Source organism: Odontesthes bonariensis, chromosome 12 (assembly GCF_027942865.1).
Source record: "Odontesthes bonariensis isolate fOdoBon6 chromosome 12, fOdoBon6.hap1, whole genome shotgun sequence".
Classification (NCBI taxonomy): Eukaryota; Metazoa; Chordata; class Actinopteri; order Atheriniformes; family Atherinopsidae; genus Odontesthes; species Odontesthes bonariensis.
Window position 1 is genome coordinate 28,533,689 of NC_134517.1, and position 14,416 is coordinate 28,548,104.

General features: G+C 41.4%; 1 protein-coding gene across 2 annotated transcripts in view; it reads left to right on the top strand.

The window, feature by feature from the left end:
* The window catches only part of pdia5 (protein disulfide isomerase family A, member 5), a 67,978-nt gene that overhangs the window by 28,910 nt on the left and 24,652 nt on the right, over positions 1 to 14,416 (top strand). For both annotated transcript variants that reach the window (XM_075479981.1, XM_075479982.1), the window contains 5 exons: positions 146 to 206; positions 644 to 711; positions 3,415 to 3,506; positions 8,724 to 8,795; positions 11,932 to 12,068. In XM_075479981.1, the coding sequence (XP_075336096.1) occupies positions 146 to 206; positions 644 to 711; positions 3,415 to 3,506; positions 8,724 to 8,795; positions 11,932 to 12,068 (430 nt within the window). The remainder of the gene's footprint in view (positions 1 to 145; positions 207 to 643; positions 712 to 3,414; positions 3,507 to 8,723; positions 8,796 to 11,931; positions 12,069 to 14,416) is intronic.

Here is a 14,416-nt window from a genome sequence, read left to right on the forward strand (position 1 = left end):
CCTCCATAGCTTGGATTTATTGTTTAAAACGTGTGTCAGCCACACAGAGAAGTGCAAACTACTGCATGTGATCATTTATCCCTTCATTTATATCCACAAACCAAACTTTTTCATCGTCTTTTCGCCTCCTCTGTCATTCTTAAAGGACTTCAGGAAGCTGATGAAGAAAGAGGAGAGGCCAGTCCTCATGATGTTCTACGCTCCCTGTAAGTCTGGGTTTGTTTGCCACATCGTAGAAACTGGAATAAGCTCATCGGCACCAGAAGAAAGGGTCGAAATCTACTTATGTCCCCCAAATGTTAAATGAATGCTTTATAGGTTTTTTGAAGCAACATCTGAACTAGACTGATGAGCTTGACCTTACTTGGTAATACTGCATCAAACCTGGCAAATAATGAGACACTTTTTCATCTTAAACTACATTATATGTTGAAATATAAATCAATAGTAGGAGTGGAAGGAAAGAGTATATTATTTACTGATGATGATTGATTAAAGAATGATAGAACTTGTTTTTTTTTTTTTAGCTGCCTTTTTCTTCTTATTCCCAAAGCTCAAAGAAGTGTTTCAAAATGCAGGAGCAGACTTGATTATTATTCTTATAGCTCATTATTTGAACAGTTTTCTGTGTCGTTTGTTGCAGGGTGTGGAGTTTGCAAGAGAATGCAGCCTGTTTTTCAGCAAGCAGCTACAGTAACAAAGGGAAAATACGTGAGTCTGCCTCCCCTTCACTCTCTTTTTGGGTTAAATCTGCAGCCATTCCTCCCTGATGAGATAAGATGAGTTGTATCAGCGGTACGTGTGTCCGGGTGGTTAGACGGGTCATCTGCAGGAGATCAGACTGCCGGCTGAGTCTAAATGAAAAATATTCCTGGTTCCTACATAGGGCTGTAGCCATACACTGATCTCACAATACACGATATTCAGCCAACGATTCGATTCGATACGATACGATTCGATTCGATACACTTAGATCATTTTCTGAAAGAAAAAAAAAAAAGGGACAGCGTGATTTGACATGAATCGTCTCCGATTGGACTGGTGGTCTGACCTTTGAACCGGGAGGACAACACCGCCAGACAAACAGAAACAAATGTCACAAACGTGAGAACTATAAACTTTATATCACATTTTTATGAACTAATTTATCACTGTTTTGTATAATGCAACCCCCCCCTCCCCGGCATTGTATTATATTATATCAATGTTCTTTGTTTTCACTAATTGTAACGTCTGACTTGTCAATAAAGTTTGCTTAAAAAATATTTTTAAAAATCAATATTCGCGGCTGAAAAATCGATACTTTACCGGGAACCAAAGTATCGATATATATCACAGTATTGATAAAATTGCTCAGACGATATTCCTGCAGAACTTCTCACATCAACAACATCCTGTAAAGGTGTTTCATAAGCCCTGATCCTTTATATCTTGAGCTTAAAACATGTTTTTATTTGCTTTGGTTTGCCTCAACTTATTAAAGCAGTTGTCAGTTTAGAGGTTTATCTATTTCTGTGCATTATAGTATTTTACAGATATATGCTGTATATGGAGATTGTCACTGACTGTGTTTCTGCTGAAACCTTCAGATGTGATTACTATCGGAGCTAAAATCCTTCCAGTTTAAGTTTAGTAGATCCGTATAGATTAAATGTCACTTTAACCCGCCGCGGTCGTTATTTACTTTCAAACACTACCTTCAAACTGAGAAAAATTAGGACTGGCATCAAGATAGAAATGAGCTGAGTCGTGAAAATACAAGCTCCACAAAGAGCGACTCGAACCAGGAACCTTGTTGCCCTCTTTTGTTGAAATGAGGTTTATTTTGTGTTTAATCTCACTGCACATGTTGGACACATAAAGAGGAAGATTGTTGAAATCGTTAAATGGGTAGATGAGGCCTGGAGTCATGGACACGAACCGCATCAAGTCCGATACTCCAGTTCTCCATTCAATTTAAAGTAATGTCGCTTAGCAACCGATACGTCATGATAATGTTGTCTTTTGGCAAGTGGGGATCCTCATCCTTCTCCCACTTTCACCCGTGCCCCCTCTTCACTGAACGGCCACATTAAAAATAACCATCAGGCTGTAATATTTTAATACCCCCACGGGGTCTGTGCCAGGTGCAAAGTGATCATAAATCTGTGCCTTTGTTAGGATCTATTGTCATACTGATTATTCATTCCGATTACATCTTTTACTTTAATGTTCTCCTCTCCTAAACCTCATTACTGTACTCTAATATAGAAATATTCATATTCCGATACCTTAGAAGTTCTTTTATGTGGGGTTGACTTACCCTCCGACTCTGTACGACGTCTTTGCTCGTAACAAAATGTAAGACCCGATGTCTTCTGCCTCCGAGCGGCAGAGCCCGGTGGGAAAGTAGCATCAGAGTTAGCATGCGTTGTGTTGAAATGCCTTTTCAAATCAAAGTCTTTACACACGGCGAGGCACTCGTTGCAGATTAAGCACACAAGATTCACATCAACAGCAATAAACGCGTATTTCTCTGTCCATTCATTGTTGAACTACCTTTTTTATCCCCAAGTCAACTTTTCTTTTTTTAAGGTAGAGAGACATTTTTGTCTTGTTAGCCAACCTTCATGCTTGAAAGAAACGAGTCAGAGCGTTGCATTAGAGCGTGCCGTGAATGGCGATTTATTTATATATTTTTTTATTAATTTCCTTTTAATTATTAATTTTATTTTTAAAGTTTACTTTTTTATTATTATTATTATTATTTTTTGTATGTATTTAATTTATTTGTTTTTAATTAAAAATTTTTTTTTTCTTTTTTATAATTATTTTTGATGATTTCCTCTTAAACGTGCTCGTACCGCCTCCTACTGCACAGGAGAATGTACATTTAGTCATGCACTATATGAGACTATCCATACGTAATAATCACAGTACACTCTAAGGGGCCGAACCCTGCCCAGTGGGGGACGCCAATTGAATAGCCCGTCCTTAGAAGTTCTCTAATGTGTGAACTTATTATGGCAGCAAATAGTAATAGGACGACTTTAATGTTGCGCTTTTCTACTCTTGTTGACATCTCCTTCACACACTTGGTGTTCAGTATCTTGGGGTTCAGTATTTTGGGGTTCAGTAACTAGCTGAAGGAGGCTTTGAACTGAGGGAAGGTGGGAATCAATCACACTTTCTTCTAAGTCACACCCGCTGGAGCAGATTTTTCTTATTTCCTTTTATTTCTATTGAAATGTCGATGAGAAATTGTTGTTTCAGTGCAGATTCCTCTCATGTTTTGAGGCCTTCTTATTTCTTATTTATTCATGAGTCCTCAGATGCTGACTAACCCGACTTTCTCTCTCCAGACACTTTTCTATCCCTCTCTGGTGACCCATTTCACGTTTTCTCTTTATTCATCTGTTTTTTTTTTCTCCAAAGATATTGGCGGGGATGAACGTTCACCCGGCCGAGTTTGACGGCCTCAAGCAGGAGTACAGCGTCAAAGGCTATCCCACCTTCTGCTACTTTGAGTGAGTTGGACAAATGAACAATATCAGCAGGTTTCAACTGATAGAGGCTGTTGGTTTTAGTCCTTTTTGGGTTTGATTCTGGATATTTAGGTGGTGAACTGACTGTTCAAATATAACCAAAGGGCTGTGAAGGTGGAGGGCAGCAGGGGCCACTTTGTATATGGAAGAAAATGCAGTGGAAATGCAAAAATATGGACATCCTGCTCTAAATTTATGTTCCATTAAATAGCTCGGTACGTAATTCATGACAATATTAGTGTATTCTCTTTGTTTTGAAAGGACAGAACCATGAAGTCCTGTTGACTAATGGATTTCAATGCAAGACAGCACAAAAATCAAAGGGAAATATGATCTTTTTGTCAGAAGAATGGTTGCAATTGATCCAAAATAGGATTAAAAAGTTCTTTTTTTTTTCTACAGCCAGTGATAACAAGTCTGTGATACTCGAGTATCTTTATGTAAAGACTGCCTTTAGACTTAGAAATAATCAGCATTTTTAATTATTAAAATGGCTGACTAAGTAAAGCCTGATAATCTGCTTTGTTCTCCTCTGAAGAGGACATTCATGTTCTGTAAAAGGGATTATTTTAGTTTGTTGTCCAGGCAAAGTGTTTAAATATGCAGAGGGGCCGACACGCAGGCTCCCAGCCGCATGCACGGCGGGGGCTCAGTTTGACTGACGGTGGGTGTTAAAGCAGAACCCCACAGCTGGAGCATCTGTGCACCGCCTCTGTATTTATGGGTGCAAACTGAGCAGGAAGCATTTCTCTGGCTTGTTGTTGAAGGGGAGGAGACGCAGCAAAGGGCTGGGACTCCAGCCGGGGACAGCCGAGTCGAGGAGCCTCTGCGTTTCAGCTCAGCGGGTTGAGCAGCCGTCCCACCGTATTGGTTTACTATGGAATATCTTGTGGCTTTTTTCCTTTGTTCTGTGGCAGAAGTGGCATTGTTATTCCTGCATTGTTGGAATAACATGTAACAAGTAACATATTGGCATTGTGGCATTTTTTAAATTTTAAATTTTAGATTTTAAATTTTATTTCTTAATTTTTTAAAATTTATTTAGTAATTTATTATTATTATTATTATTATTATTTAGTAGTAGTATTTTTATTAGAATTTTTATTATTATTGTTGTTGTTAATATACAATCATTGTAAATATTAATAATTTTTTTGAGCTACTTGACTAATTTGAATTTCCCCCATTGAGGGATGAATAAGTATTTTTCTATTCTATTCTATAAGTGCAGATGGGCATGAAACGATGAGCGGAAGGACAGCTGAGGGTCAAACTATGGACATTCCAGCTCTGTGCTTAATGCTTCCTCACCATCAGACTGCCGGGGTGCCAGTATCCTGCGCCTCTTACTTCTCCTTCACTTGCTTTATCATCCCCATTTCCACTTAACACTTTCCTTTATTCGAGTCTGGCCTTTTAATTAGGCCGAGACTGATTAAGTGCCTCTGTGGTCAGTAACTGTGTGCTGCTTGCTATATGTGTGCACGTGCGTGCTCGTGCACTTGCGTGCAGCCGAGTCAGATCCAGTCCGTTAGCCGGGAGTGCATTAGTGTCAGCGCAGAGCGAGCTAATGACCATCGGAGCCCATCGGCTTCAGTAATGAGCCCATCACTGATAAACAGCAGCTAATAACTGCAGGGTGAATCGGCATCAACACCGTCGGAGTTATCTCAGGACTGCACCCGCCACGAGGCAAACTTTTCAAGGTCTTTCCCGAGTTCAGTCCTGCAGATTAAGGCGGCTCATTGCCGGAGAGTTCGGCTCATCTTAAACTGTGTAAATAAAACATTTTCGGCTTCTTTATCCTCGCTTTGTATGAAAACAAAAAAGAAAAACAGAGACTGTCAGACTGCCAAATGGCCTTTTTGTCCAGATTTCCAGGTTTTGTGATGTTTCTTTGTTACTTTACAGCAGCAGAGATGGAGCGAGGGAACAGTTGGTTGGCCGTAAATCGCACCGATCGAACCCTGAGCGCCCACTTTCACTGTGGAAGTCGGTTAACTTAAAGGGATAGTTCGCCTCTTTTGACATGAAGCTGTATGACATCCCATATTAGCAATATCATTTATGAACATTTTCTTACCCCCTGCTGCGTCCTGTGAGCCGAGTTCCAGCCTCGTTTTGGTGTTGATGAAGGTAGTCCGGCTAGTTGGCTGGGGTTTAAAAAATAAAGCGTTTTGCTTCTCAAAACAATATGCGTTCAAAAGAGTAATACATTTGCATCACAAAATCGTTCTCCAGGAAAAGTCAGACCTCACAATCGCTTGGTGCTATTTTTTCTCCCCTCGAATCACTGCCTGCTGCCGACAGCCGCGCCTGTTACGGTGTTTACTGCACGGTCTACACAGCAGGTAGTGATACGAAGGGAGAGAAAATAGAGCCAAGCGATTGTGAGGTCTGACTTTTTCTGTTGAAGGATTTTGTGATGCAAATGTATTACTCTGTTGAACGCATATTGTTTTGAGAAGCAAAACGCTTTATTTTTTAAACCCCAGCCAACTAGCCGGACTACCTTCATCAACACCAAAACGAGGCTGGAACTCGGCTCACAGGACGCAGCAGGGGGTAAGAAAATGTTCATAAATGATGTTGCTGATATGGGATGTCATACAGCTTCATGTCAAAAAGAGGCAAACTATCCCTTTAATCCTCGCTTTGTATGAAAAAAAAAAACGGAGCAAAATGGCCTTTTTGTCCAGATTTCCAGGCTTTGTGATGTTTCTTTGTTACTTTACAGCAGCAGAGATGGAGCGAGGGAACAGTTGGTTTGGCCGTAAATCGCACTGATCGGCCACTTTCACCGTGGAAGTCGGTTAATTTAAAGCTCCAGATCCAGTCTGGATAATCACGTATCACCTTTAATGGTGTCCGCTCTGTGCCTCGGGGTCTGTCACCCCCCCCTCTGTGTTTGCAGTACCACTCAACGTCTGAACGCCAGTCCTTCGGCACCGGGCCGAGCCACCGTGTCCGCTCTCCTGCCTTCATTTAGCTGCAGAGAATGGAAAAGATAAACTCATTCCCGTAAAGAAAATCAGCTTAAGTTTTGAATCTGGAGCTGAGGAGGTGCCTGCAGCTCATTGTAAATGCATTACCACAGGTCACTCACCACTGTTAAGCTTAAAATATAAAACAAACTTTTCATCAGGACCGTTTGCACCACACTGAATAAATTCCTTTGGCTTTGAGTAGTTCTGCTCATAGAAAGTGTGTCGCCTTATTACAGCTGTGACTGTAACTAACTTCCTGTGTTTTGTGTCCACCCGATGCAACCTGGATTTCCAGGTTTCCTCCGTGTCGGCTCAGCAGGAAAAGATGAGAAATCATATCTTACTGGTTCTGAGAGAACTGTCTCACGTGTATCTGAAGGCTGACCTATAAAAGTGTTGATCCAGCCCATCCCTGACAGGCTGGTCCCTGTGAGGCAGAGTAAAGATGCTTTTTCTAGCTCCATGTGCATTTAAAAGAAGTGAATAAGTAACTGTTTCAGGACGCTGTTTGCATCGAGCTGAGCTCGTTACGAAGGTTTGGCTCAGGTTGCCCAAGAGTTTATGTCTCTGTCCTTGGTTGCGAACACCTTTGTGTCCCTCGGGAAGATTTCGAGGAGGCAGCCGGGGAACAGTGAGTTCTGGGGTTAACCCTGTGATCTGGAGCCAGATATCTGGTAGAAAACGGATGGACGGATAAAGATGCTGAAAGAAACAGAAGCAGCTTTGGAAACGGTTGCTTTGGGTTATTATTAGTCATTTCAAGCTTCTCAGATTCACTTTTGAACACTTCGTGATGAGTGCGAAAAGACAAGTAATGGTGTGGTATGCCTTTAAAATAAAGAAAAATGACTGAATCCAAAGGTAACTGCTGTTTTAAAACTGTGAGCAGCAGAAGCCACACTTCTGTCCTTTTTGTTGAATGTAAATGTATTTTTATTTATACAGCCCTTTACAGACAATCCTTACGGTGTACCAAAGGGCTTTACAGCAGGTAATAAATAAAGAGAAGAATAAGTAAAAACAATAAAAGAACAGTGAAAGCAATAAAATACAACAAAATCGATTAAGATAAAATAAGATAAAAGTGTCATCATACTACTGGGTATTAAAAGCAATCCTAAACTAGAAATGCACTCAGAGAGTGTAGACCTCCGCCAACCGCCAACCTACCTGTGGATAGCGAGCCATGTATGGACATACGTTCCTGATGTGGGCTACTTGTTCTTTGGCGCTGTCAGAGAAGAGGCATTCCCTTCTCCCTATTCATTATTGAACAGCAGTGTTTACCGTTATTAATTATTATTAATATTATTATTATTATTATAATGTTCTGTCGGGAAGCAGTGTTCGCCGTTCTCATTATGCTATATGCAGTTATGCACACTGGCTTGCCGTTGCAATCTTTTGTTGTGCTAATTAGAGCAAATCCGCGCAATATGCATTCTGTTTGGCTTTGGCTCTGTTTGCCTTTGGCACCTTGAGGTCGCGCCACCTTGTGGCAGGTCGCAAGATTGCAGCACGAACAGACGAACAAACATCCAGACAAACTCGGGCGATCACATAACCTCCTTGGCGGAGGTAATAAGTAGGTTTTTAGCCTAGATCTGAAGAGGCCCAGGTCAGAAATAAGACGCAGCTGGACGGGGGGCTTATTCCAGAGCCTGGGGGCAGCTTTGGGAAAAGGCTCGCTCACCCCAGGGTTTGTATTCTGACCTGGGCACTTCCAGCAGAAACTGATCTGTTGACCTCAGAGCTCTACCAGGAATGTTAAAAGCTCAGATAAATACGATGGGGCGAGGCCGTTAAGAGCTTTTAAAAACAAACATTAAAAGTTTAAAATCAGTTCTATAAAGGACAGGAAGCCAACAGAAGGAGTTAAGAACAGGAGTGATGTGCACACGTCTGTTGGTGTTGGTTAAAGACGGGCAGCAGCGTTCTGCACCAGCTGAAGGCGGCTGAGTGAAGACTAAGGCATGACTAAGGCTGGGAGACGCCGACATTAAGAGCATGTAATAGTCTGACCTTGCACTTATTGGGGCATGGATGGCTTTCTCAAGGTCATGACCACTTAAAAACATTTTAACTTTGGCCAGGAGACGCAGCTGGAAAAAACTAGTCCTGAAGACATTGTTGATTTGTTTGTCCAACCTCAGATGACTGTCATGACTGAATGATAGTTTGGAAGTAACCAGGCTCTTCTGCTCTCTTTCAGGAAGGGGAAGTTCCTGTATCACTATGAAAACTACGGAGCGACAGCCAAGGATATCGCAGACTGGCTGAAGAAGTAAGTGCAGCTGCTGTCTCACCATAAATCTGCATTATTCCTCTGTGAGGACGACCTGCTCGTGTCCTTAAACCTTAAATTTCAAGCAGCGAGACCAGCAGAAGATGTTCTCTGGCTGCAGTGTTTTTTTTTGTTTGTTTTTTAGCCCGGCATTCTTTCAGCTCCCTTCTCAGTCTTAGGCTTTTACTACTCTGCTTATTTAGGGCCCAGGAGTGTAATTTAAAAGCTCCAAGGTGGTCAAAACTGAAGGAATAATGCAAATGTTTTAACTAAAAGATAATCCTGAATGCAGTTAAATCTGTTCTTATTGTAAAGATATGATGGTTTCAGCAGAGTTTGGCACCAACGGACTCATCTCGACCATTAAATGCAGATTTTTTTCATTTGCACATAAATGCGTTCCACGTGGCAGAAAGATGGAGGAGTGTCCTGGTGCCTCATCATCACATTTACAGTTTGTCATGTCAGAGGATTTCTTTCATCTGATGAGAAAAAGCTGAAAAGGATTTTTTTGATGAAAACGGTCCTGAAAACCCCCCAAACTCCTTCTCCAGAGTCCAAAGTCTCTCTCTTTTTTTTTTTTTTTTTCAATTCCCACCTCAGTTTCACTTTTTCCACTGGTTCTTCTGAGATAAATCATTTTCTGGCAGGAGTTGTACACCAAGTTCAAGAAAACGGCTCTTCATCGTGACCTTTAAGTGCTCCAGACATTCAAAGCAGGAAATGGACTGAGAGGTCGGCAGTAAAGGGGTTCCAAAGGGAACTTTTTTTTATTATTGTAGCTGTAATATCATCAAGAAATGATGAGTTTAGGTTTGCACTGCAGGCTCTTTGCTTTAATTGAGGGTGTTCACAAATAAATAGGGTTTATGAGATTTAAAAACCCTCTTTTTCAGGTGCTCAAATGTCCTTCAATCCACAGTTTCCCCTGTCAAAGTGTCCTGGTGCAGGCTGCAGAACCCCACATTTACCCTGATATGCAGATAAATAGAATGCATATATATGTATGAATGGAATAAGAAGGCCTTAAGGGTGAAAAACACATTTTAAAGCCCTTTGTTGAACCCAGACAAGGCTGATAACCACTATGTAAGTGCGGGCCAGTTCCCATTTAATTGGCCAAATGATCATAGCCATAAATAAAATGTGCCTGAAGCCTAAAGCCCATTAACACCACTAAAGAAATCTGGGTTTCTCCCTGAGATGCTTCCACAGACTCTGAGAGTCGGTTTCTTTTTCTTCTCGACTAATCTGAGATCCGGCGGCTGCAGAACGTTCCTCCTCCTTTCAGTCCGCTGTGCTTCGTTGTCAGTGTGTGACGTGACGAGCCGGCCGGTACTGAGTAACTGTTGAGTAACGTCTGATTTATTTGTTAACACAAGCATTCAATCAGACAGACAAAAATACTAAATAATCATCTTTAGGCAGATTAGAGTTCATCCAATTGATAAAATAAATTAAAATGAATTAATTAATTACAAAATAGCTTAAATTAAAATAATCCAGGTAAATTCAAGAACTTCAATAAAAAATAAAAGAGACTTAGGAGATGTTTAAAACATATGTAACCCATATGTAACCTAAAAAACAAACATTCACCTATCCATGGGGGAAAAAAACGAGTTTAGGAAACTTACCGCTACATGTTTCCTCGAGTTAGATGTTGAGTTTCTGCTGAAATGTCCGTTTGTTTTGGTTGACACAGAAGACACATAATGTAGCTGCTGTTTCTCACTCTTTGTAAGGTATACATGCTTTCAGTATGAGGCCTCGTCTGCGTCTTCATTTCCCACCGTTGATTCTGACATTTTTCATCTGTTTCTTTGCTTGTTTGCTACGACTGTAAACTGTAAAGCTAACCCGTCCCGCCGCTGAGATTGAGTATGGTCACGTGACCAGACTGCACGGCTGCGTCTGATTGGTGGAACACAGTCAGGTGGTAGAGCCTTTGGCGGAAGTCTCTCTCTCTGTCAGAATAAAACATTAAAATGAGGCGTATGCGGGGGGATAAAAATAATGAGGCGTAGAATACCAAAGAGGTAAGAAGAAAAGTAACCAGCTCATTGTAGCCTAATGTAGCGGAGTAAGAGGACAGTTTCTGCTGCACACATCTACTCAAGGAAAAGTAAAAAGTATAGTGATTTAAAACTACTCCTAGAAGTATAATTTTTTCAAAAACTTACTCAAGTAAATGTAACTCGTTACTACCTCTGGCCATCCCACTGAAACATGTCTTTCATAGCTTTATTCAAACTGTGACCTTTTTCATTGGGGTCATTCTGTTGCAGGTTGAGCTTAGATTAGACTCTTCCAGTCGGCTTTTTAAGATGCTTTTGGACTGAATCTAATCTGTCCTTTTATTGTCGGGGCTTCTGAATGGTTTGCACTTTGTGGTGAATAATTCTGTGTGTGTGCAGGTATCCACCACTGTCGTGTTCGAGGCCTTTTTCAGTCGCACTGCACACCAAACGCTTTGTTTGGACGCTCCTAATGTTCCAATTTTCTCTCTGTGATGGATTTGTTTGCTTTTTCCAACCTAATTATGGTCTGTCTCACTGCTTTCAGAGCTCATTTCAGAGTTCGTTATCCTGCCACATTAGCAGAAAAGGTTTTAGATATTAATTAAATGAAATAATGTTATATTTAATGAAGATATACTTTATTTATCCCAAAGGGAAATGATATAAGGAGCTGTTATCATTGAACCCCTGCTTGATTAAAGCTGAGAGCCACTTAAGTATTATACTGATGATTGATTAGAACTTTTATATGTTATTCTAACTTTATGTCAGACAGATGGCGTAACCTTATAGGACTTCTTGGAGCTTCAGCGGCCCCAGTTCTGTGTTTTTAAAATCTTTTTTGGGGCTTTTTTCTGAAAGATGACGTGTTTGTGTACAAGCGTGAGGAGTATGCTCTTGTTTGCGTCTTTGTCCGCTCGGTCTTGGCTTTCGCAGCGCTGCACGCTGTCATCGAGGTGGGGCTTCTTCTGTCCACATGGTGACATGCGGGTGGAGGGCGAGCTCCAGCTGTGTCTGATTTATACTTTTTTTTTTCCCTCTATATAAATTATCAGCCAGCTGGAATCAGCCTGCTCTGTAACATGTGTCTTACCTCTCTTCCCCTCCGGTTTCAGCCCCCAGCCCCCCCAGCCGAAGACCCCCGAGGTGCCGTGGGCGGAGTCGGACTCCCCGGTCTTCCACCTGACCGATGACTCCTTTGACAGCTTCCTGGAGGAACATCCTGCTGCCCTGGTCATGTTTTACGCCCCCTGTGAGTAATGAAAAAACGACGGATTCTGAATCACGTCTGAAACTTGATTTACAGTTTTTATCAACTAAAACAAAACGTTTTAACACATCGAACGTTAGCGGAGTGACTAAAAGACTGGCTGTGTTCGAAACCACATACTTCCATACGGTATACTCATCGATCAGACAGTATGCAGAGCGTTTACCCACAATGCATTTCGCTCCTGCCCGAGCCGAAATCAGCCGGCCTGAAGCTGATTTCGCTTAAGCTCTAAACTCTGTAAACTTTAGCAACATTTGAAACATTTTCAGGTGAGAAAGTAGTCGTTTAGATCCCCAACGTGTTGAAAACCTGACAAAATACCGGCTATTTACAATTTTGTTCCCACGAATTCGGCGCTGCTAAAGCTAGCCGCAGTGAGCAACGCACTTCCGGTTATTTTCACAAAATAAAATACCCGTTGCCTTTTATCATAGGGAAAGCGAATCCAGTATGCATCTGGGAACTTCTCGCTTACTCAAACTCGCATACTAACTCAAAAAGTTAGTAGGAGTAGTAGGAGAAGTATGCAGTTTCGAACACAGCCACTATGTTTGGTCAGAGCTGAGGCCATAACGCCACGAAAAGATGATTTCATCATCAGGATGAAACGAGCACAACGGTGTTCCTCGCTGTTTTGCTTCATGTTCAGTTTTTCCCCTTCCTGTCCTTTAACGGGCCTCTTTTTGCACCATCAAGATAATATTTTCTCCTTTAAAACATGTGCAGCAGTGTGTCGGAGGAGCTTCTCGCTCTCTCCTGCCACAGAACATATTCGCTTCCACTCTCCCCCGGGTTCGGCTGTTATTTAGTCACACAGATAACATCATAGTTTCGCTGTCATGCTCAGTATTAACAGTCTGTTGGGGAAAAGTAACCAAAGAAAGACTGGAAATGAAAAACAAACCCCGAGCCAAGCTGGCTGAAGTAATGTTACTGCTCACAATGCTATCTGTCACACTATCTATCACACACGGCTCCGTGCTTGTGAAGAACACCTCATATTGTTGCCATATGGTTCATGTAAGCGTGTCCGTCATTTTTCATTTCCACAATCCATTTTTCTTCGCACGCCACACACGTCCTCTGTTGTTACGCACAACTTTGTAGGCCTGCCAGCTTTTTCTCCCACTTCCAGATTGTTTTACTGTAACAAAGCCCTCCTTTATGTCTGAAGGAGACTTCATTGTTGATGAATGTGACGTGAGGCTCTAAATTATTTATTGCGTAAGAACATTCTCTGTCAAATGAAACGATCTTAAAAGTGCTGCAATGATTTCTGGATGTTTTCTTTTTTTGTGTGTGTGTTTTACTCACCTCTGCTGCCTCCATCACCTCCTCCTGGTATTAACCTCCCCGCCCGTTGCACCATCTGCTTCCTTCCCCTCTGTGCTCATCTCAGTCTCAACCCTGGAGGAATGAATTCAAATGCATCCACTTTCTTATCATTTATAGCTAAAACTGTACTGTTAAAGGGGTTTAAAAGTTCCACTCGTCTCAGAGACTGTACCTTTGGGGCTGAGGGTCCTGTGGGTTGAAGGTGGGGGACGCCCCGTGGACCCAGCTGGTTCCTGCGTGTCTTGTGGATTCTCCATTTGCCCGGGATCTAAGGGAGCCTTTAGGTTACGTCAGCTGGTGATGCTCTCTGTCACATTTCATGTTTCTTAAGCTGTTCTTGCAGCACAATATGGAGCATTGTCTTTCTTGGGGTTCCTTGGCCATATGGCGGCATGCTTGGTCTGTAGCAGAGCTTAGATTGGCGACAGAGGTGGGTAGAGCAGCCAAAAATTGTACTCAAGTAAAAGTAAAAAGTAGTCATCCAAATAATTACTTGAGTAAGAGTAAAAAAAAGTGCTTGGTGAAAAAACTACTCAAGTACTGAGTAACTGTTGAGTAACGTCTGATTTATTTGTTAACACAAGCATTCAATCAGACAGACAAAAATACTAAATAATCATCTTTAGGCAAATTAGAGTTCATCCAATTGATAAAATAAATTCAAATGAATTAATTAATTACAAAATAGCTTACATTAAAATAATCCAGGTAATTTCAAGAACTTCAATAAAAAAATAAAAGAGACTTAGGAAATGTTTAAAACATATGTAACCCATATGTAACCTAAAAAACAAACATTGACCTATCCATGTGGGAAAAAAACGAGTTTAGGAAACTTAGCGCTACATGTTTCCTCAAGTTAGATGTTGAGTTTCTGCTGAAATGTGCGTTTGTTTTGGTTGATACAGAAGACACATAATGTAGCTGCTGTTTCTCACTCTTTGTAAGGTAAACATGCTTTCAGTATGAGGCCTCGTCTGCGTCCTCATTTC